The sequence below is a fragment of the Ascidiella aspersa genome, chromosome 2 (genome assembly GCF_963924565.1).
Source record: "Ascidiella aspersa chromosome 2, kaAscAspe10.2, whole genome shotgun sequence".
In the NCBI taxonomy this organism is placed as follows: Eukaryota; Metazoa; Chordata; class Ascidiacea; order Phlebobranchia; family Ascidiidae; genus Ascidiella; species Ascidiella aspersa.
This window is the reverse complement of record NC_139448.1, coordinates 29,724,215-29,746,181: the sequence shown is the minus strand read 5'-3', so window position 1 is coordinate 29,746,181 and position 21,967 is coordinate 29,724,215. Positions and strand designations below refer to the sequence as shown.

General features: G+C 37.8%; 2 protein-coding genes across 2 annotated transcripts; one reads left to right on the top strand and one right to left on the bottom strand.

The window, feature by feature from the left end:
• Positions 1–829: 829 nt before the first annotated feature.
• LOC146164773 (kelch-like protein 25) lies at positions 830–16,297 on the top strand. Its single transcript, XM_083381486.1, has 13 exons — positions 830–971; positions 2,515–2,635; positions 5,521–5,668; positions 6,560–6,777; positions 7,988–8,137; positions 9,141–9,249; positions 9,803–9,885; positions 10,396–10,561; positions 11,301–11,477; positions 11,717–11,767; positions 11,937–12,056; positions 13,728–13,881; positions 14,498–16,297. Exons 1-13 carry the CDS (start codon positions 901–903, stop codon positions 14,616–14,618), a joined length of 1,689 nt encoding a protein of 562 aa, XP_083237612.1. The 5' UTR covers positions 830–900; the 3' UTR covers positions 14,619–16,297.
• A 3,232-nt stretch (positions 16,298–19,529) lies between these two features.
• On the bottom strand, positions 19,530–20,993 carry LOC146164772 (choline/ethanolamine transporter flvcr2b-like). Its single transcript, XM_083380823.1, has one exon. The coding sequence runs from the start codon at positions 20,991–20,993 to the stop codon at positions 19,530–19,532; it is 1,464 nt and encodes a 487-aa protein (XP_083236949.1).
• Positions 20,994–21,967: the final 974 nt, after the last annotated feature.

Genomic DNA, 21,967 nt, shown 5'->3' with positions numbered 1-21,967 from the left:
ATATTGTGGAAGTTTTAACCATGATTTGCAATCTAATGAAGTGATAAATTCATTAAAACGTGGTAGGTTAATAACTGTGGGTAACTAAACTTATTACCACTAAAGCAATTTTGGCTAAACAACCTTGTAGAAAAATCTGTTAAACGTTTTTATTTTATTTGTTTTTGCTTGTTTAAACACAGTAATGACGTCATTTGGTACCAGATCGGATTGTTAAATTTTAGTCCAAAATATCGGTTATCGGTATCGGAAAAAATGCCAAGAACATTACAGCATTTATTGCAGGATAACAGGCTGTTTAATTCGCACATGGAATAATAAAAATCTAGACAGGTTTAAATTTGTGGCATCAACAATGAACCTGAATTGCGCGTTTTCGAAAACGCAATTTTTTTCGTTGTTGATTTCACTTAAGTAACCAAACATTTGCTTTCGAGTAAATATTCACCTAAGATTGAAACCTGGTTTATTTTACTTATCAATGAAACTATTTACAAGCTGTTTCAAAGTTTTAGCCCCGGCAGGGCCACTCATCTAGTTTTAGCAATAAAATTAAACAATGTTTTTCATTTTTACCCGATTCGGAAAAATATCTGAATGCCTTGGGTGTGCAAGACGATTTATTGCTCTGCTATATAACTATGGTTGAAAAAATTCGTCTCTTTTACAGTTCCCTCGATAATACCCTCGATGTCCCGCAAAGTAGTTTGTCTTTTTTCAGTAATCTGGAAATTTGTTGAGGCCGTAATTTGCCGCTCAAAAGTCCGGATACGGAGGGCTGTCCACCAGTTGGGTAATCCCGGTCTATGTCATATATTGTTTTATAGGTAAAAAAAATAGGAAAGCTGTAGAACTGAAAGTTGTACAATAATATTGAAGCAGCTTGAAAGCATCTGCGAAATGAACGGCAACGGAGGTCGAGTAGTGCACGTTCCCGAACACCCAAACAAGCTGCTATGTTTGCTGAACGAGTAAGTAAAAACCGAAAATGTTATCGCCTTTCATTTAATTGGTGCATATAAAATTTAGCGAAAAATATACTTTTCATATAAATTTAGCGAAAAATATACAGAGTGGGCTAAAAGTAGGCTTACAGTTTTTTCACAGCGTTGTATTTGAAGAAAAGATAGCATTGAATGGCCACCACGCTCACCTGACCTGACACCAATGGATTTTATTTGGGGGTGTTGTAAAGAACAAGGTGTATGGGAAGAACCCCAAAACAATAAATTTACTTTTTCACCCAAACCATACTTTTTACAACTGTAAGCCTACTTTTGGCCCACTCTGTATATATATATGAAAAACACGAAATGATGAGACGATAAAAACAAAACAAGTCCCGAGAACTATAGTTATAAAATTATAAAAAACAGTTTAATTTCGTTTGTGGAAAAACAAGAGCTTGCCTTCAAAGCAATTATTTTAGTGTTTGAGGGCAAGTGAGTTTATTGCGTTGCAACTTGCAACGTGAACGATGTCGCGGGTTTGCCGTAGGGGCGTTGATTTTACAGCCATAAGCGTAATGTTTCTTTACAATGCGAGCTACAACTAGTCTTTGTTAATATTTACCAAATACCTGTGCTTGTACGTTTGCTTTTCGCACCTATATAATTCAACAATATGGGCCGCTAAGTATATTAGTTGGAAGCAATACTAAACATTGTTATTAACAAACGCGTTACACTGAATGTGTGATATTACAAATCACCTTGACCCCTGTAATACAAATGTCGACTTCAGAAAGTTCTAGCAAGCTAGTATGACTTTTAACCGTAAAGTTGTCTGGTGGAACTTGACAAGATAATTAGTAATGTGTATTGCTTATACTAGCATTGTAGACCATTCTGTTATACATAAGCAATTTTATGCCCGAGCCCGAGGTCGACTGTTAAGAAGTAGCTTTCAAAGCTTTGAAATGACATAAATGTTGGGTAATATTTTATGTGTAGTTCTATTGCGACGTATTTGCATAAGTTTTTAATATTGGGGTCCAGTGATAAAGTAACGGTATTTCCATTGACACAATCTCAAATGACTGCAAAATATGTAACACACTTTAAATTTATGTATCATTTTTCATGCGAAAGGTATAGTGCCAGTACTTGTCCGATACCAGGGTGGTATCGTTGTCAATCCTGAACCAAACTGATATCACCATTCCAGTCCAGGTTAATCAACGCCTTTCTATCTTTCAAGGTTAATGTCTCAGAAAATTGCGACTTTTGGACATTAATGAACACACATGTACGCATGTTTTGTGCCCGAAGCATCGGGTATTGGAATAAAATACTAATCTTCGGAAAAACTGTAATAAAGATCTGAAGAATTAACGGTCAAAAGGTGACAACTGATCATGGGAAAATGCGACCGGGGCGTCCTTTCTTTTGATTTCCTTGTGCGCATTTAAACGTTTTGCTAGTCGAAACCCGATAGAGGAAAATCTGTTGCCCGTGTATTCGCTTCCCGAACGCTACATACTCGTCGACAATAAAATACTGATTTAAATTCCAGGCAGCGCGAGACCGACCAGCACTGTGACATCACAATCAAGGTGAACGACACGGAATTCACGGCACACCGGACGGTGCTGGCAGCATGCAGCAACTACTTCAAGCGGATTCTGGTGCCACAGGTAATAAACCAACGAGTTTTTACTTATATTTAGAGAAGCAAAATACTTCGTATTGGGCTAATGGCAGGTGGTGTTATAGGAAATCGTCCGATATTGGGGTGGCATCGGTACCGAAACGATAACAAATTGACTTTGGCATTTTATCCATATGTTTTCCACTTTAATTGGTAATTGTTTTAAAGAATAACATTTTAACACAAACATAATTAAGTTGCCCAGCGCTACAGCATTTTTTTCGTTCTTTTGACAAAAAAGAACAATTTTACAGTTCACAATCGCCGATAAAATAATTTTACAATAAATTACAAAGTATCGAGCATTCCTACTTATCCGATAATAAACGCTATTCCAGATAACGAAATGTATTGCCGATCAAATCGAATGCCACATGACGTCATTACAATGTCCAAATGAGCGTAATCAATAAATACAAACACAGAGAAAGCTTTTGTTAACACTTTTTCATACCAACTAAATTCCTGTAAGTTCACTTCAATTTGCGTTCGCAGCTCGCAATATTAGGAATCCCTAGCGAACGGCGCCGCTTTCATAAGTTCTGCGTACAAGAGCGTTGTTTATGCCATTTCTTGTGCTTGATGGTCTTATTATGTTTATTTCAAGTGGGGCAAAAAAATAAATAAGTGTATGTAAGATTAACCTGAGTACAGAACTTGTAGTTAACCGAAGATCAGTTTATTTGGATGTTATATATTTCGCTCCTCAAAGCATCATCAGTAATGAGTGTTGCAAACAAGTCATTTTGAAATAACTTAAGTCCCAGTCAAGTCATTTGAAAAATAACTTAAGTCCAAGTCAAGTCTTTAGCGAAAATAACAAGTCAAGTCCCAGTCCAAGTCATCGGTTGCCCAAGTCAAGTCCCAGTCAAGTCATTATGAGAGCAAGTCAATTTCAAGGCATGTCATTGACATAAAAGTAAATCGTTAAACTATTGAAATTGGTAAAATTGTCCGATCATAAGCAACAATTTAACTAAAAAACAAGTGTTTAATGTGCAAAACTTGAAATAAATTTTAATGAAAAACATTTAATTTAATCCCTAGTTATTTGACATAATGACTTAAGTCCAAGTCAAGTCATTTGTCCAAAATACTTAAGTCAAGTCAAGTCATTTTGGTCAAAAGAGTGAAGTCAAGTGAAGTCATTTGAAAACAGTGACTTAAGTGCACTTAAGTCAAGTCAAGTCAATGACTTAAGTCATTACAACACTGTCAGTAATATCTTAAAACATAACATAATATAAATCAAGATTACATCTTGCGAACATCTTGATTTATATTGTGTTATGTTTTTAGATACTGGTGATGCTTTTAGGAGCGAAGTATATTTATTATATAACATCCAAACAAACCTGATTTAGGTTTACTAAGTTCTGTACTTAGTTTAATCTTTATCATTGATGTGCAACCAGAATCGTTTATTTTCACCATTCGGATTCAGGCAGATTCTGGTATATAGAATGTATACCATGACTTCCATGTAATAGAATCTAACCCAATTAGCTGCTGAAGGTAAGATACCAGTCTTGACGCAATGTTGGTCATAATATAACCGCCTGGACCAACATGACGTTGTAATTACTCAAATTTCTATCGCAAGTAGCTTGTATACCAGCACTTTACACTTTATTATTATAGACAGCCACTCACGCCATGATTAACGTACTATAAACCCAATTAGCTTCCTTAGGTAAGACACCGGTCGTGACGCAATGTTGGTCATAACACAACCAGCCTGACCCAACATGACGTTGTAATTACTCACATTTCTCTCGCAAATAGATTGTTTACCAGCACTTCACACTTCATTATCAGACAGCCACTCGTTAATCACTCAGGCGATGATTAAAGGCGATGATTAACGTATTTGCGTAAAAGGAATGTAATCGCCTCCATATTTCCGATAAAATTGTGTTCGACGCCTCTTAACAAAAAGCGGTGGGCTTCGATTCTATCTGAAGCTTAACTGTTGCAGACATAATATAGCCAGTTTCGGAGAACTGTGGCTAATCGACATGTGTTTTGTGGCTCACTCAGTTGAAGAATATTATATAAATTTTAGTGATGCATCATTCTAAATGGCATAATGTTTTTCCATAGCCCCGTAATAACTTGGTTTACCAACGAAGATGCAATACTGCACTGTTACTGCTTCAAAAAACTAAACCACGGTTGTTTAACTGATTTTAAAGAGCACTTTTTGTGAGAAATCTGTAATAACCACTTTTTGTAAACATGTTTTAAAAAATTATCTGTGATGTAGCACTGGCAACAGCCTATACTTCCGTGTACTATGGCGTGGTTGCACTAAAGTTCACCACACGTTATGCCACCCTATGTGACTGTTTATTAAACTACTAAATTTGAAATGCGACTCGCGACATAAACAGTTTGTCCACCCCTGGATTATAGTATTGATATACAGGCGCGGATCTAGAAAATTTGTTTGGGGGCATGACACAAAGTTACGTCATAAGATGACGTCATAAGGTTACCTAAAAATGTAACGCTACAAAGTTACACCTAAACGTGACGTCACAAAAAGTAACTTTTTCAACACCACATAGTTTGTTTATTTGGTTAAAGTTTTAGATTGCACAGGTATTACTCTCATTACAAAAGCTATAACGATTGTAATCGATTCGCGCAAAGCGTAAAACGCTTTTATACTGTTTAAGTTGCCCAGAAATAAACACAGATGCCATGGGACTCTCAGAAAACCGCCAAAAGCCCCCTAAAAAACTATACACAACCACTTAAGGGAATAGTCTACAAGCAGTCCTATCTGAATTGATAGCATAATTAAATTTGTGACAACAACCCTGCCAGCTTTAGCGCAACGCCGTGATTTTCTTTCCTCCTGTTCAGATGGCCGACAAGGTGATCAACATGAACAACACACTGACGCCGTATGCGGTGGAACAAGTCCTCCAATACATTTACTCCGGCCAAGTCCAGATGTCGCCCAGCACGGTCATAGACGTTCTGCACGCCGCTTCCACGATGCAAGTTTCAGGTTAGCGTAAATTTACCATTTTGTAGGTAGTAAAATGACATAAAAGATATTTTCGTTACCTCATGTTCTAAAGCAAATTGTCGATTTGACCAACCGCTTCAATGCTTTTAGTGTTATAACAAGCCATTTCAATGCTCTCTGCCCAAGTCAATTTGTTTCAAGCCCCAGTCAAAAACAATGTCATTCCAAGTCAACCATTGACTCAAAATAAAATGGTAAACTAATAAAATAAGTATACACTCACCCGTTCGATCTTAGCAATAATTTGATACACAAACAACATAAATAAAACTAATAGCAAGTAAAACGTTTTCGACCCAAAATTTTAGGTAAATAACCTATTTTTTAATATACAATGAGAACGTTTAAGTCTAAATGTGTTAACTAAAAAATTGTCAAAAGACTCAAGTTAAACCAAGTCAATTGACTGGAAGATTTAAGTTAAGTTATGTCATGTAAAAATAGTAATCGGCTTCAGTCAATACAACACTACGTACTTTGTAACCTATATATCTATATGATTCAAAGTAAATTTTAGTGTTGGATATGGGAATATTAAAAGTTGAATTTAAAATAGTGCGACCCCCATATAAACATGCACAGGCCGTGGGTATATGGTACACTCTCCTACTCTTCTAATATATTCTCGTAAGAAACAAAAATAAAACCGTTTAATGAGAAATACATCACAAAGACTGTCATTTATAGACTTGCAAGTTCGCCGTAACTGCTGGCTTTTATTTAGGTCACAACATTTAAAAAAAATTTTAACATAGCTAACAGGTTAAGAATTGGTGAGTTTTAGTCCCATATTACGTGGGTGTCTTGGTTCAATGTAAGGGGTTTAAAATGTCTTTCTTTTCCTTTTACTAATACCAGGCTTTTTAACAGATCTGCTACAAGTAATCGAGGCGTTTCTTTGCGAAATCCTTATCCCGAAGAACTGCCTTAAAATGAGGCGCTTAGGAAGGCACTACAATCTGGACAAGGTTGCCTCCAGCGCCTACGCCTGCTTGGTGGAAAACTTCGAAGAGGTTTCCGACCAAGAAGACTTCAGGGATATTCAGCCGCAGGATCTGCAAGAACTTATGGAGTCAGACGAACTCGTGGTGAGTCGGAATACTGACTGACAGGCGGTGTTGTAAACAAGTTATTTTAAAATAAATTCCCAGTCAAGTCTTTTTGAATTAATAACCAGTTAAATCGCAGTTCAAGTCATCAGTTGGGCAAGTCAAGTCCCAGTCAAGTCATAATTAGAGCAAGTCAACTTCAAGTCATGTCCTTGACATAAAAATAAAATGCTAAACTATTAGAATTTTTAAACTCGTACGATTATGAACAATAACTAAACTAAACATTAAGAAAAACATATATCATGCAATTTGTTTGATGTCCAAAAATTTGGATAAATAGCCCAATTTTATAAAACAAATACCTAAAGAAAACACTTCATTTCAACCCAAGTCATTTGTCAAAAAAAAAAACAAGTCAAGTCAAGTCATTTGAAAACAGTGACCTAAGTGCACTTTAGTCAAGTCATTGACTTAAGTCATTACAACACTGCTCACAGGGTATAGGTAAAAAGGCAATGTATTTGCTAACAAAGTGTATAGCATAACGGAGGAACTAGTCAAACATGTGTGTAAAGTTGATTTGTTTAACGTTTGTGTACCCGAGCACAGCATATACCTTTCTAATCAATGCTCACGAAAATTTTTTGTCTGATCACAGAGGTTAATTACACGCTCTAACAGAATAAGGGTCCATAAACGTGACAGTTTACTACTCCATAAGCACCAAACTTGAACAACATTGTGTAAGGACATGGGTGCTTTAAAATGTACGCCAGTTACAACTGCGTTAACTGGGGAGTTATTTTTAATTCTTTTTAAGTGTATCAATGGTTGAGTGTATCAATGAAACACATTTTCGGTAAAATTGTCTAATTAAATTGCTTGAAATGGAATCAGATTTTAAATTTGAATAGTTATAAACTTAATTTTCCATGGCAATAATTTGACTTAGACTTCATAATGTTTGGTAATATGGACTTGTACTGACGCGACTTAACTGAGATTTAAGTTTAAAAACGTAATTTGTGTCATTTAAAAAAAACTTCTTTACAACACTCCCGAAATTAGAGTTTTGTAGTAATTTCTGTTACAAATATACACATGCTTATATTAGATCACTATATTCCTAACGGGTCTGTGCCTATTAAAATGCAAAAATAAGTATTGAAAGCATTGAGTTAAAAACGGGTTCAGGTAAAGACTAAAGATTGGAACCACAATAGTTGTAACCGACTTGTCACTTCAGATTCAGTCCGAGTATGTTGTTTACAACGCTTTGTTGAGATGGGTGAAGAAGGACGTTGTTCAGCGCAAACAGTACTTTCCCTACTTCTTCAAATACGTTCGTCTGCAGCTTGTTGAGCCTGACTGTTTGTCGGAATACATAAGAAAAGAGGTAAAACGCAACTAAGCAAATGGTCCAAGTGTAGGTTTGGCCAACAAGCGTTTAATAGAGCTTGATGGCATCATTATAAGCTTGTGGTTCGTAACAGGTATATTTCCATCATGTCTTTAAAAAAATATAAAATTATGAAGTGAAATCAATTAACACATAAACGACACGCGAGATAACCGACTAGAGAGAATTTGAACAAACTCTAAAAATTTAGACATCTAAAAAAACTTTAGACAATATCATGTAATAAAGGTTGATACTAGTTTGTGATATTAAGTACTTTAAATTCACTAATTCCTATTGCATTGTCTATATTAATCCCTAAATTCCTACAGTTTAGGACAGCAGTCGCATATTCCATGTTTACATGTAGATTAACTGGGGTTGTTTGCGCAATACCTAGGGGTTACACCAACCCGATATGACAAGTACTTTGTAAGGCGTTTAACCTGTATATTTATAAATTAAAATAAATTACCGGTTGGGTTGGTAAAGGAGTACGATACAAATATTTTATTTGCCTAACACATGGTTCTTAAAGAGAGCCACTTGGCTCTCCTATGGAGGAATTTTTTAATTTAACAAAAGAAATTTGATCCAGGGCGACTTAGGGAACTGGATTTAAAAAGTTGTTTTAACGGTTTTCTATTAAACGCTTTTATACCTGTAATGATTGGTATTTTAAAAGATAAAATTTTTACATAGGTTTAAAACTAATAACCACGTCATACGTTCATACAAACTGAACTTTGAGACAATTAGCGCAACAAGTCTTGGCTTTTGGCGCAGGTGTGTCTCTGGCAGTTTTACAATTTTTTTTAATTTAGTCGCCTCTTTTCCTGTAGGTTTGATTTTCTACCAGCAGGGTACATCGATCGAAGTAATAAATAAAAAAGGTAGAATACTTCATGGTTTGTTCTGGGGAATAATTGACAGTGTTTGGGCTTGCGAGAGAGGAACATGAACGAAACGTTGACAACCACTGGCCTAACATAATCTTTAGGTTCTGGTGAAAGAGTTCAGCACTTGCCGAGACGATCTTGAAGACGCATTGTGCTTTCACCTCAACCATGACGCTGAGCACGTTCAAACACCGAGAGGCAAAAACCCAGGTAAATTTGGGCCATGACGTTAAATTTGAAATCCAGTTGATTAAGTTCAGTGTTTCTTAAACGATGGGTCGGGACCCAAACTTTGATCGCCGTTATATTTGGTTGGACGGCCTACTGCAGTAGTTCAAATAATTAGATTTATTGAGATAGGTCCATAGGAAGATTTCTACAATATTTGTTGGTGAAATACGAAAGCATGGCTCAGAATAATTATGGTGGAAATTTATTTATGCTATTTGTCTTATGTTTTGTTTATTTATAAAAAAAATACAATTAAGAGAATTTACGCTTAGTATTTGGGCCGCCGCGAAAAAAGGTTGCGATACACTGATTTAGGTAAACAGCAGAAGTGATTTAGATATACAGCAGAATTTTTTAAGATTTTTTTTAGTCAATACGACTTGCTTTTATCGGGCCGTACATTCATTCACTATTATCCTTGTTAAGAAAATACAAGGGTTGTTACGCTAAAATAAACTTTATGACAAGAGATTTGTGAGGTATTTTATGGCGTCTTTGTCATTTAGAATTTTTTTTTATTCTCCATTTGCAGACCAAAACGCGGTGGCCATTTTTAGCTTGGCGCCCGACGTGCACCTCTATGACTGCAGAAGAGAACGCTGGACATACAAGAAGGTATTTCTTAAAAGAGCTTAATGTGCATTCCGATATGTATTTTCGATAATTTTAGATCGGTGCCGACACTCAATGATAGGTGGTGTTGTCGATACACGTCCGATTACCAAACTGGCATACATATTTCAGCCATTGGTTGTGATTCAAAGCACCGATTTTTACCTTGAACGTTTAATTTATTTTTAAATAGTTAATAAATAACTGAAGATGACAACTATTATCAAATGAACTATGCTTTCTACCGCTAACGTGTTGAGAAAAGGGGCCTTACAACATCAAAAAAATACGAACTTTTTTAAAACGTTTGCCTATTTAACCATCACATTCATTAGGCTATATCGGACGGCCGAAATATTGTCTAAATCTTGTTCACATTTCACAAAGCTGTTCGGTAATAAACTCAGGAAAATCGTCTCTCAGCGTGTAGCTGGTTAATTTTCAGTAAACCTTTTATTTAAGCACACTCAATTATGTTGGGTAACTGTTCAACTGTTTTTTTTTTTTTTATAGAACCAGTGCCCTGGCAACAACGTGGCCGTCACTATGCGTGGTGATGACGTCATCGTGTGTCAGAACGACTGCGTGTGCCAGGTTAACATCTACCGTGACGGGCAGTGGGCCAAGGAGACGGCCATGAACCGACACAGATCGGGATTTCAGATCTTCATCTATAAAGGTTGGAGTGATTTTGGGACCAGGATTCAAGCAATGTTGTGTTGACTTAGGTCAATAATCTTGACTTGACTTGACTTAAGTGCTAATAAGTCACTTTTTTAAAATTACTTGACTTAGGTATTTTGAACAACAACTTGACTGTGCACGTAAAACAATTTGCTTTCTACCTGTCGAGTTTTGTTATTTTTTAGTTGACATATTGCTCACACACGGACGAGTGTTCAATTTTAAGGTTTAAGGTTTTAGTTAATGTCAATCGCTTGACTTGAAGTTTACTTGCTCGAAATCACTTAACTGTAATTACTTAACTTGACTTTTGCAAATTGCATTAAGACAACTTACACATACTTCAAAGCCAGGAAGAAGTCGGCCAAAGCACCTTAAAAAACTCGTCTGACCTAACAAGATGGTAATCCATGCATAAAATCCTTTTCACTTTTCGGCCCCAACATTTTATGCACAAAAATGTAGGTTTATCAACGCAAAATCCTTAGATTTGACCATTATATTGTAAGGCAATTTCTCCCAAAACAAGTTTTTAAAGGTGTTGATTGTAGGATATATTCTTTTTTTGTCCCACATTGAACATCCCAAGGCATTCTCTTTTTGAAAGTTATCTATCTAAAATCTATCTATCTATTGGGTTTTGCGAGAATGGCGGTTTTAAAAGTTAGTAAAATACCAGGTTGCACTTCCTTAACTAAATACATGTTACCCTTTGTAATATTTCTCGATTTCAGACGAATTGTACGTGATCGGAGGTGTCTACACAACTGAGACTGAGCAAGAAGGCAAAAAGGACATGGTCGTCGCATTTGATCCAACAATGGAATGCTACAACTTCGAAAGCAAAAAATGGAGAACTGTGGGAAGACTACAGACGCCGCGAACGGATTTGGCTTTGGCGATTCATAAAGGTTCGCCAAAACTGTACTGCTCAAAAAAAAATAGAAAAAAAACTTCCCAAAATGTTTGAAAAATATTTTTGGGGATCTTAATTTATCAAGAAAGATCAATAACTGACAGTGTCGGGGCAGGTATAGGTTTTTGCTAGCGTTAGTTTCACTAACTATCAATTTGTGTAATGTGTCAGCGGTTGTTCAAGTTTGCAAAACGGGTAAATAATATACTAATGCCGTTTCGGTTGTTTTTACAGACAGCATGTTTCTACTTGGCGGTACTACGCATGTCGCGTCGCAAAATGGAGGTGAGTTTTTTGACCTAAGAATTTAGTATTGGTGTTTAACTAATAACATTCCACAGCGTTGTTATGACCTAAGTTAATGACTTAAGTGACTTGACTTGATTTTTACAATTACTCTGGTTTTTGTAATTGAGCAAAAACCCATTTGCTAACTGTTGTATTTAATGTACAGTTTGTTGCTTGGTGGAGTCCTACAATATGGTGACCAAGAAGTGGACTACCGGGCCTAACATGAACTCTGGAAGAGCTCTTTGCGACGCTGTGTGCTTTAATTCTTCCATATACGTGTTTGGTAAGCAACATATACATTGCAGTTATCCTGGCATGCAACCAGAAATGCGAAGTCGGTTACAAATAACCCGAGTTTGACTCCGGCCAATAAAATAAACCCCAGTTGGACTCCCGAGTCCCGAGTTCGACTCAGGTAAATGTGCGTCATCGAGTCCCGAGTCCGGCCCTGACTCTACAGCCTGCGTATTTCATCCATTTACGTAACTAATTTAAGGTGGATATTCAGAAAACAATTCATATAGAAGTGTCATATAACCCATCCATCCGCAATAAAAATATCCACCATATGTTATTCGACGTTTACAATTTGCAGTTTGCAACAATATCAGCTTTTGAATTTGGGACTGCGTATGTGCACGTCGGACTCGGGACTCGGGTAGTTTTACGTGGTCTAATTCGAGTCCAGAGTAACGAGTCCGACTCCAGCTAAACAAACCGACTCCGTCGAGTTCTGAGTCCGGCTCCAATTCCGACTCCGCAGCCATATAGAACCACAAAAAATATACACTAGAGATATTCACATATATATATAAGACGCAATATTTTGGTCAAAAAGTCAATCATCCCAAATTTAAAGAACGTGTTGTACTTCATTTTACTGATGTATGCTGGTTTTAATGGTTTTTTTTTTTTATTTTTTAATAGTGCATCACGAAACCTGTTTTACTGTTCATAAAACGGTTGGATGTCAGACAAACAGAAAAACGTTAACCTTATATAAACCCAATTATTTTTGTCTTTTAATAATGCCGCCTAACTTAAAGCTATTAGACACCTTAGAACAGGGGTTCCCAACCTTTTTTGCTGCTCGTACCTCTTTGTCATGTCAGAGCATTCTTCGTACCTCCCCAAAAAAATATTATGGATTTTTTCAGATATATATTGCTAAATTACATTGCTTTTGTACCTCTATTAAACGTTAAATCGGTATTTCGCACACAAATCGCAAAAAGAAATTAAACATCGATTATTTTGTTTGTCACTTCTCAGTGAGATATTTGTTGCGACTTCATTGATAAAATTCGCTCAAACGATGGTCGATTTTACTCAAGTAAAATTAAGATATCATATTTGAGATTTTTTGTATTCTAGGCTTCATGTCTATACTTGTTTCGTAAATTGTTCGGTCAATACCTCCGAAGGCACAGCCGATTTCTGTGCCCCTAAATACTGTATTTTACACTCTAGTTCTAGAGGTGAATAGTATAGAGTTTGTATTTTGTAGCAGATTTACAGCAACAGTATATTGAATGCCTTTATCTGTACATTTTATTCCTGACTTTGTGCTTGGTTGTTAATTGCTGACAGCAAGTAAATTTCTCAATATTTTGGAAGTCAGACGTTGCAGTTAAAAAAGCGCATTGCGATATGCCCGGTTGGGAACCCCTGCCTTAGAAGAAATACGCTCTGTCATAATATAGAAATAAGAAAAATCGAACAATACGGCTACATCAGTAAAGGCACACGTCTATAACTACAGCAAATTTTGATAAAAAATAAAAATAAAATTCCTATTTTAGCTGTAAAACATATAGAAAAGCTATTTTTTTTACTTTTAAAACATAATTCGTTAAAGGGTTAGAAACAGAATCGCTTATCAATTTTCACTTCTTTTTTTGGCTAAAAACTGGGATTTTCAAGGCTTAAATAAGCTATTTTTTCGCTCTCCTAGGTGGGATCGGAGTGGACCAACAACGCACGCCCAGCTGCGGTGAAGTTCTGGACATCGCCACCAACGTGTGGTCAAACTTGACCAGTCCAGTTCCGATGGCTCTGGGCAACACAAGCGCCTGTCTGCTCAACAACATGCTGGTTGTGCTTGGCGGGTAATTGGAAATAATAGTGTTGTAGTAACTTAAGTCAGTGTCTTAAAGTGCACATAAGTCACTGTCTTTAATGACTTGACTCGACTTAAATATTTTTTACAAATCACTTGACTTGGAGTTAACTTATTGTGTCAAAAGACATGGATTAAAATTAAGTTACTTCAAATAATAAAAAATGATTCATTAGTCACAACTTTTGCACGGAAGACATAATATGTTATGTTTTTGCTAGATGTAAGGCTTACTGTTGGCTTGACTGGAACTTGACTTGGGCAACTGGTTGCTTGGACTGGGCATCGACTTCGTGCACCATAATCAATCGTTGTGATGTTGCAAGGAAACGATTCGGTTTTTCAGGGCTCACAACGATTTAAGGCAGGGGGTTGATTTAGAAAATTTTCAACGGTACTTTTGAGATTTTATGGATTGCTTTTACAGTCGTTGCAATGCCATTTTTGACCGTTTAGTGACTGATTGCTAGTCACTACATAACAATATTTTTGGTGTCAGCTAACTGAGGGTTTTGGTTTGATTTTCTTAACTCCTAATGGGAAATAGTTTAAGAGTCCGAATACCTAATAGAAATGAGTTTGTCGACAAATCGTTTTGCTTTTAGGTCCCATCTGCTTACTTACGACCCGTACACATCGACATGGCGGGTGGCATGCCAGGTTCTGCCAGCGGTCAGAGGCGGGAAATTGGCCGCTCTAAAGTGGCCACATGAGGACGTGCTATAGCTGCAAGGAGCATGGCGCTGTAAAGCTTTTACAACGATTGTTAAGTATTACATGCTAGCTGTTGTATATTAGCATTTCCATATATATGTGTATGAATATGTACAAACTTTATCTTTTATTTTTTTACACAAAGTTTAAACAAGTGACTTCATTTCATTTTATGCAATACATTTGCATACAGAGACCCATATTAAGAGGCGCGTAAAACGTTTTTTTAATAGGATATGTCTATTTAATAGGATATGTCTATGTTAAGTTCGTAACTTTAAAGTAAATGTAGATAAGATCTCATTATGTGTTCCTCACTGCGTGAAGTATGGTGATTTTTACCCTAACAAATCAAGTTTAGCCCCCCAACGCTTAAATCGCGTAGATCAGGGGTGGGCAACCTTTTTAACACAAGGGCTAGTTAGGAAATGTAATGCTACAGAAGGGCCACACATCAAATAAACACTAATTCATATTTTCAGTTTAACTAGAAAAACTAATGAGCTACTAGGCTGCAACTACGGCAGTTTTGTCAGCTGTCAACTTATGGATTCAGAAATAACTTTTCCTACAATTGAAGCCTTTCTCGTACGGATCGGCTCAGTACAATTTAATTAACAGCGTTAATTCAAAACCAGCTGTTAAACATACCATCTCAGTCAATATGCGTGGCAAAAGTCTGTTAAACCTTGATCGTACCAGCCAAGAGTAATTGTTGCAAAACAATTCTTTATCATAGCAACGTGAGACAAGTAAAACTTGAATGAAGATTGTTTTGTAATAGATGCTTCCCATTCGAGTTCAACAGCAGTAGTGTAGCGGTGTAGCCTATGGGTTATATCGCATTTCAAACAGGAAACTGATAGAGCAAAATCCCAACATAGTGCACACTCATAGCCTTATTTAGGGAAAAATAGCTGGAAGAAGGTGAAGGGCCGCACGTTGCCCACCCCTGGCGTTGATGCAACTATGTAACCTACTGCTATTTGCTTATAGGGTAATGTTCAACACTCTTTGACTTATATATTAACGTATATATAAAAATGTAGCATTCATTTCTTAACCTTTAATAATTTGATTCATTTTTTGATATAGATTTTTATTTAGGCCACTGTAAAGGTAATCAGCTAACTTCCTGTATATTTTAATCGACAAAATATAATCGCGCAATGCTTTAGCGACAAATTATGCAACATGAATACCGTTCGCTTGTGTGTAACAAACGAGGTAACAAGAGCATCTAATGTGGGAAAAACGTATTTTTTATTCGAGCGTCTTCAGGAAAACATTAAATTATCCAAGACAAACTGAAGAGTGAATCGAAAATTTGTTGAAGTATAACCAGTCTAAACTCTATTTTGTTGAAAACAGGTAAACTTAATTAAAAGAAAAAGGCGTTTCACTTCATTAAAGAATTTAGCTTAAGTCAAATCATCGCTGCTTTATGCTTCAACTCGACATTATTATCACGGAAACGACTTGAATAAAACAGAAAATCGAAGACTTAAATTTATTTTGTGATTTATTTTATAACCTTTCGATCTTTTTACCGTAGTTAATTTCATACTCATGGACTCAATGTGCTTATAAATACTTTATTAATATCGCTGTTTATGGTTTATTGTGGTAAGTAAAAAAAAAATATACTCAAAATATAACACTAAAATTGTAATGTGTTTGTTTTGTTGCACAATCTTTAGCAAAAAGCACTAAAGACTTACGTCGAGGAAAGTACAGTGTTGTAAACAAGTCGTTTTAAAATGACTTAAGTCCCAGTCAAGTTATTTGTAAAATAACTTAAGTCCAAGTCAAGTCTTTTCGAATAAATAACAAGTCAAGTCCCAGTCCAAGTCATCAGTTGCGCAAGTCAAGTCCCAGTCAAGTCATAATTAGAGCAAGTCAACTTCAAGTCATGTCCTTGTCATAAAAATAAAACGTTAAACTATCAGAATTTTTAAATTCGCATGATTATGAACAATAACTGAACTAAAAACTAACGAAAACGGAACATATAGCAAGTAATTTGGTTTTTGTGCAAAAATTTGGACAAATAGCTCAATTTTATAAAAAAAAAATAGAAATTCTTTATTTCAACCAAAGTCATTCGTTCAAATTACTTCAGTCAAGTCAAGTCATTGGTCCGAAAGACTTAAGTCAAGTCAAGTCATTTTGCCCAAAAAACTTAAGTCAAGTCAAGTCATTTAAAATCAGTGACTTAAGTGCACTTAAGTCAAGTCGTTGACTTAAGTCATTACAACACTGGGAAAGTAATTTGAAAACCGTGACTTAAGTGCACCTAAGTCAAGTCATTTAATCAAGTCTCCGCGCCCAGCCAAGTCAAGTCATTTACTTAAGTCGTTACATAACTGGTTATTTGTCTCGATGACTGAAGTCTCAGTTATGTAACTTTGCCCGAAAGGATAAAGTCAAGTCAAATAAATTTAACCTAGATTTAATTTCGGTAAGTTATGGACTTATTTTGGCTCCAGTGTTTTAACTGTCATTTCTTTCTAAATCGCCTAACGCTAGGAGTATAGTACTCGTGTTGGTCTTGGCCACACGCGAATTAAGAATCATTTTCATGTGAGGGGCTATGATTTTTTTCTCGAAATGACGTCAAAAAGTTACGCCATATAAAAGCTACATTACAAAGAAGTTATCGATTTGCGCAAAACAATACAATGCCTTGTGTCTTTTTTTTTCAGCTCTAAGTTTTAATGTCTTCATTTTGGATATTTTCTGCGGACGTACTGGCGATGCCACTCGGCAAATTGCATCAGTAAAATAATCAACCTTGCTTATAGGTCACATCACTAATTATTTTGCATGGTCTCTGTCTAATACAGCGCTTCTTAACCCGTGCGCCATGAAAGGTTGCAGGTGCGCCGCGAGCAAAAGGAAAATATTTTATTTTTTTATTTCTCTATTCGAAAAAAATATATATATATATTTTTTTTTACTTCTCTATTCGGCTTAGCTTATTGATTCCACAGTACTTTCCAGATATGCAACTATGAAGCCTTAGTAGTATAAATAACCCTGTAATTCATAAGAAATATAGGTATACCTAAAAAATTCGCGCTCGCTTCGCTCGACAGGTGCGCGTACGCCGTCACCTTTTTAAATGTCTTAAGTTCGCCCTAACGCAAGAAAGGTTAAGAAAAACTGGCCTAATAATATATTATTTTACCAATAAACGGACTACGTAACGCCAGAATGGTAAATATGGATTAGGTTTTACTAACACCAAAAGTCGACAACAAAAAAGCATACTGCATTAACAAGACCACAGCGACACGATAGACAATATAATAATAATATACGTAATCGCATTACGAACAGGTAAACTTAGCTCAACCGTACATTAACACCAGTTTTGAGTTAAATAAAATACACATGAATGGCCTACATTAACGCTGCAAGTAATTAGCTGTATAGTTTACAGTTATATAAAAATGTTATTTAGCAAAGACAACTAAGTTGCTTTCCAAAGTTTAAAACATGGTTGGGTAAAAACTAGAAATTAAATCAATTCTGATTACAAGCCGCTCAAGTGAAAATAAGACGAGCATCTAATGTAAATTTAATACTACACAATTAACATACTGTTAAATACGGACGCTTTTAAATTAACGCAAAAGCATGATGGTTTTCATATCGAATCGAAAAGTCAATCCGTAGCTGCTAACTGAAGACATTCGGCAAACACACATAAATCAAGCAAGAATTACGCTGCTGAATTTAAATGGCAATAGAAATTATTTTCAATTCTTTCTTATCAGTTTTCCACTGTGTACATAGAGAGTTGTGAACAATTTAGCAAGGATCTGGGTAACGCTAGCAAACACCCAAGTGTTATATTGGTTTTCATAATGCCAAAACGCAGATAAGTTCATGTGAAGTGCTGAGTTGGTAATAAAGAATGGGAAAATAAATACGAAAGCACAAGAAAAAAAAGAAACTTCCAACCAAGAATTTTTATGGAATGTGATATTAGCCTGCGACTAAAAAAGTTTGCCGTATCTTAGACTACACAGGACTTTATCTGAAGAGTGAATAAAACCAGCAGGATGAACTATGGCCCCAGGTTGCCTTTCGGACGAGTTCGATTTTCACTACAGGCCTTTTTTGGCTTATACAGTATACACAGTATACAGCAGTGGTTCCCAAACTTTTTGGCGCGCGGCACACTAAACAAATTTTAACTTTTCGCGGCACACTTTTGACAGAACAATAGAGAAATTTTACAGTCGCCCTTAACGCCCGACAAACTATATTTGAATGTCTCTAAATTGAAAATTCGTAATGAATAATGCGTAATTAGTTAGAAAATGCTTGTGTGTATGCCTATTGGGAATACAAACACTATCTTTTCCAAAATTACAAAAAAAATTTCGCGGCACACTTGACAATCTCTCGTGGCACACTAGTGTTTGGGAATCACTGGTATACAGGCTTATTTAACTGGTTTTAAGGCCACAGTTAGTATACACACGTTTATATCATTTAACTAATAATTAAAAAACATAAACATTAATTTTCACCAAAAAACAAAAATTACTCAAATAGTGCGCCGATTAATAGCAATTCACAAAGCGGCTTAGGAACAGAAAGCGTTTTTTTTAGCTCCCGCAACACTTCAAAACGGCGTTTAAGTAAAAGCTGTGGGTTGGCTCGACCACCCCTTTAGAACAGCTGGAAACGTCAACCACAAAGCACCCTTGTCTGTTACGCCTGTGGGTTGAAGCATCAGTATCGCAATAAAATGTCAAGTATCGGAAATACTTATTTAGGACTCAAGTTGCTAGCGCTAACAGGAGTTTGCTAAGCTCGAATATACTGGAACGATGAACTAAGACTTATTTTAAGGTCCCACTTGGGCTTAAAAACAACCTATCGTATAGGCGGCGGCAGATGCAAAACTCAGCTTCCCGAATCTAGAAGCGTCCGACTTTCTTCGCTGTCGTTGCTAGGGATGCGCACAAGCCCACTGCGCAACGTTTCCTCGGCTTTGTGACGCTTGTACTTGGTCGAGACGAAAGCCGACGTGATAAGTGCAAGAAGCAGGCCGCCGCAAAGCGTCACTCCTAGGGTCTTGTCGCCGCCGTATTTGCGCAGCACGAGCCGGTCAAGAAGAGTCATGGGCGCCACTATTAAACCAAGAAGAGAGAGCGTAACACAAACAACGTAGTCCTCGGAAGCAGGGTAAGCGAGTTGGGCCAAGGCGTCGCCGCCGACTAGCAGCGCCGCGCCCGCGAATAGTCCTAACGCGAAGTTGGCGGCGCACATGCCGGGTACGTTCACGTAGAAGAAGGTAACAAAGACGAAGACCGACGCCATGAAGGAGCCTACGCAGGCGAGGCGTGCTAGCAGCAAGTAGCGGCGCACGCAGTCCATCACCAGCCCGCACACATAGCTTCCCAGCATCGCGCCTAGGCAGTACAGCGTTGTGAGAAGGCCACCGGTCCTCACCGGGTCCATTTCCGCGCCGAAGCGGCTCCGCTCCGAACGGAAGATTCCGGCCATCAGGAGCAGTTCGATTCCGATGGTTTGCGCGTGTAAGGATAGGAAGAGAATCCACAGAAGGAAGCTCTTGTCCTTGCAGAGGGCGTAGAGCCCGGCGAAACAGTCGCACAGGCCGGTTCTAGTGCAGCAGTCCGTCGACGCGGCGCTTGCGTGCTCGATTCGGCGCCTAAGCTGGACGCGCGACGGCGGGGAAGGCGGAAGGTCGGCGCATAAGAAGACTCCTGCCGCCATGCTGAGGAAAGAAACCGAAAGCAGCGCGACCCTGCTGTCCAGCAGCTTGTAGCTATTTGTGCGCGCCGCCAACGCTTCGCCACAGTCGCTGCAATCGGCCGGGAAGAGCGACTCGAGGTAGAGTCGCGGCACAGAGCTGCCCAACGCCGCGCCCAGCCAGAAACCGGCATGCTGTGCGCCCATTGAGATACCAACCTGGGCGTCGCTGAACCACGCATATGTGATCAGCGCCTGCGTGGCAAACAGCAGTGCACCGGAGACGCCCAGCATAGCCTGGCCTACGTAGGTAACGGAGGCCAGTTGACGGTTTCCCATCGCTAAAGACAAGGCGAAAAACGCGGCTACCTGAAAAGCAGCGGCCAGGGTGATAGTGCCGCGCAGCCGGAGCGTTTTTGAGGCGGCCAGCCAAGCCAACACCGGCATAATGGCAGCAAAGGCAAAAGCAACAACGTCCTCCAGCCAGAAGATCTCGTAGCCCCCAAGCTCGAATACTAACTCGATGGTTCGAGTTGACTGGTGCAGGTCGAGCGTCCCATAGGCCCACAGCGACTGAAGAAGGCAGCACAGCAAGAGGTTCTGCCACCTTTCTGGGTAAGTTTTTAGCTCCATCGCCGCGAACGGTTCGTCCATTATTTCTGCTCTATGTCGACTTGAAGTTAACGCGCGTTTCCCTTTCAATGACAAACTGACTGTGAAGCAAATCGGAGCTTCTAATTTGTCACGGAGAGTTCGCGGTGCTGTGGTGAGCTTTTACTGTGAGGCCCATTACCAGCAACAGTAACACGGAAGTCTACAGAAGCTAGAGTAGTTTCTCGTTAGCTTGTTTGTCATGCCACAATCGTCTCCCATTAATACAGCTTTAAAAAAAACAGTAGATTACGCTTCAGTTTTTGTTGCATCAATGATTAACGCTGGTATTTGATGGTATGTGTATTTTACCTTTACTATATGCCTAAAGTCTTGCACGTCTGGAGAATGAGGAAAACATTTAGTGGTTAATTAGAACAGTCTAGGTTTAGTACAGTTGGTATAAAATCGAATTTAAAGGCAACCTCAAACTACACATTTTTACAACCTTAGAAAATGCTGCATTTAACAAGAAAATGATTTCATGCTAAAGCCATTAAGAACATCGGCATGTCCATGCCAGGATACGCAAACGACTCAACATTAAGGATGTGTTATTTTATGTGTTATTTTAAGGCTCTTTGTTTTTGAAGACAATAGTTCGTAACAAAAACATATATTTGTAAACTTAATATCTAGTTCCAATTACATACAAAAGCAAATAGAAACTTTGGTAAATTAACAAAATTAAAAGTTCGGAACCAGTAGATTGTTCCAGTGTTTGGCCTTTTCTGACGAGATTTTTGCGGACTTTTTTGCCACGTAATCCTCGGTCAAATCGTTGCGTAACAACGAACAAGTGCCCCAAACTGCAACACACAACTGGGACAAATTGGCAAACATAAATCGCGGATGAAACCTGTCTTGGTAATTGCTGCACAGTAATACTCAGGCTGCCTATTAAAATAGCTGGTTTAGGGCGTGCGCGCAAATCTATTTGGAATCAAACCGGTTTGGACTCCCTAAAACAGCATGGC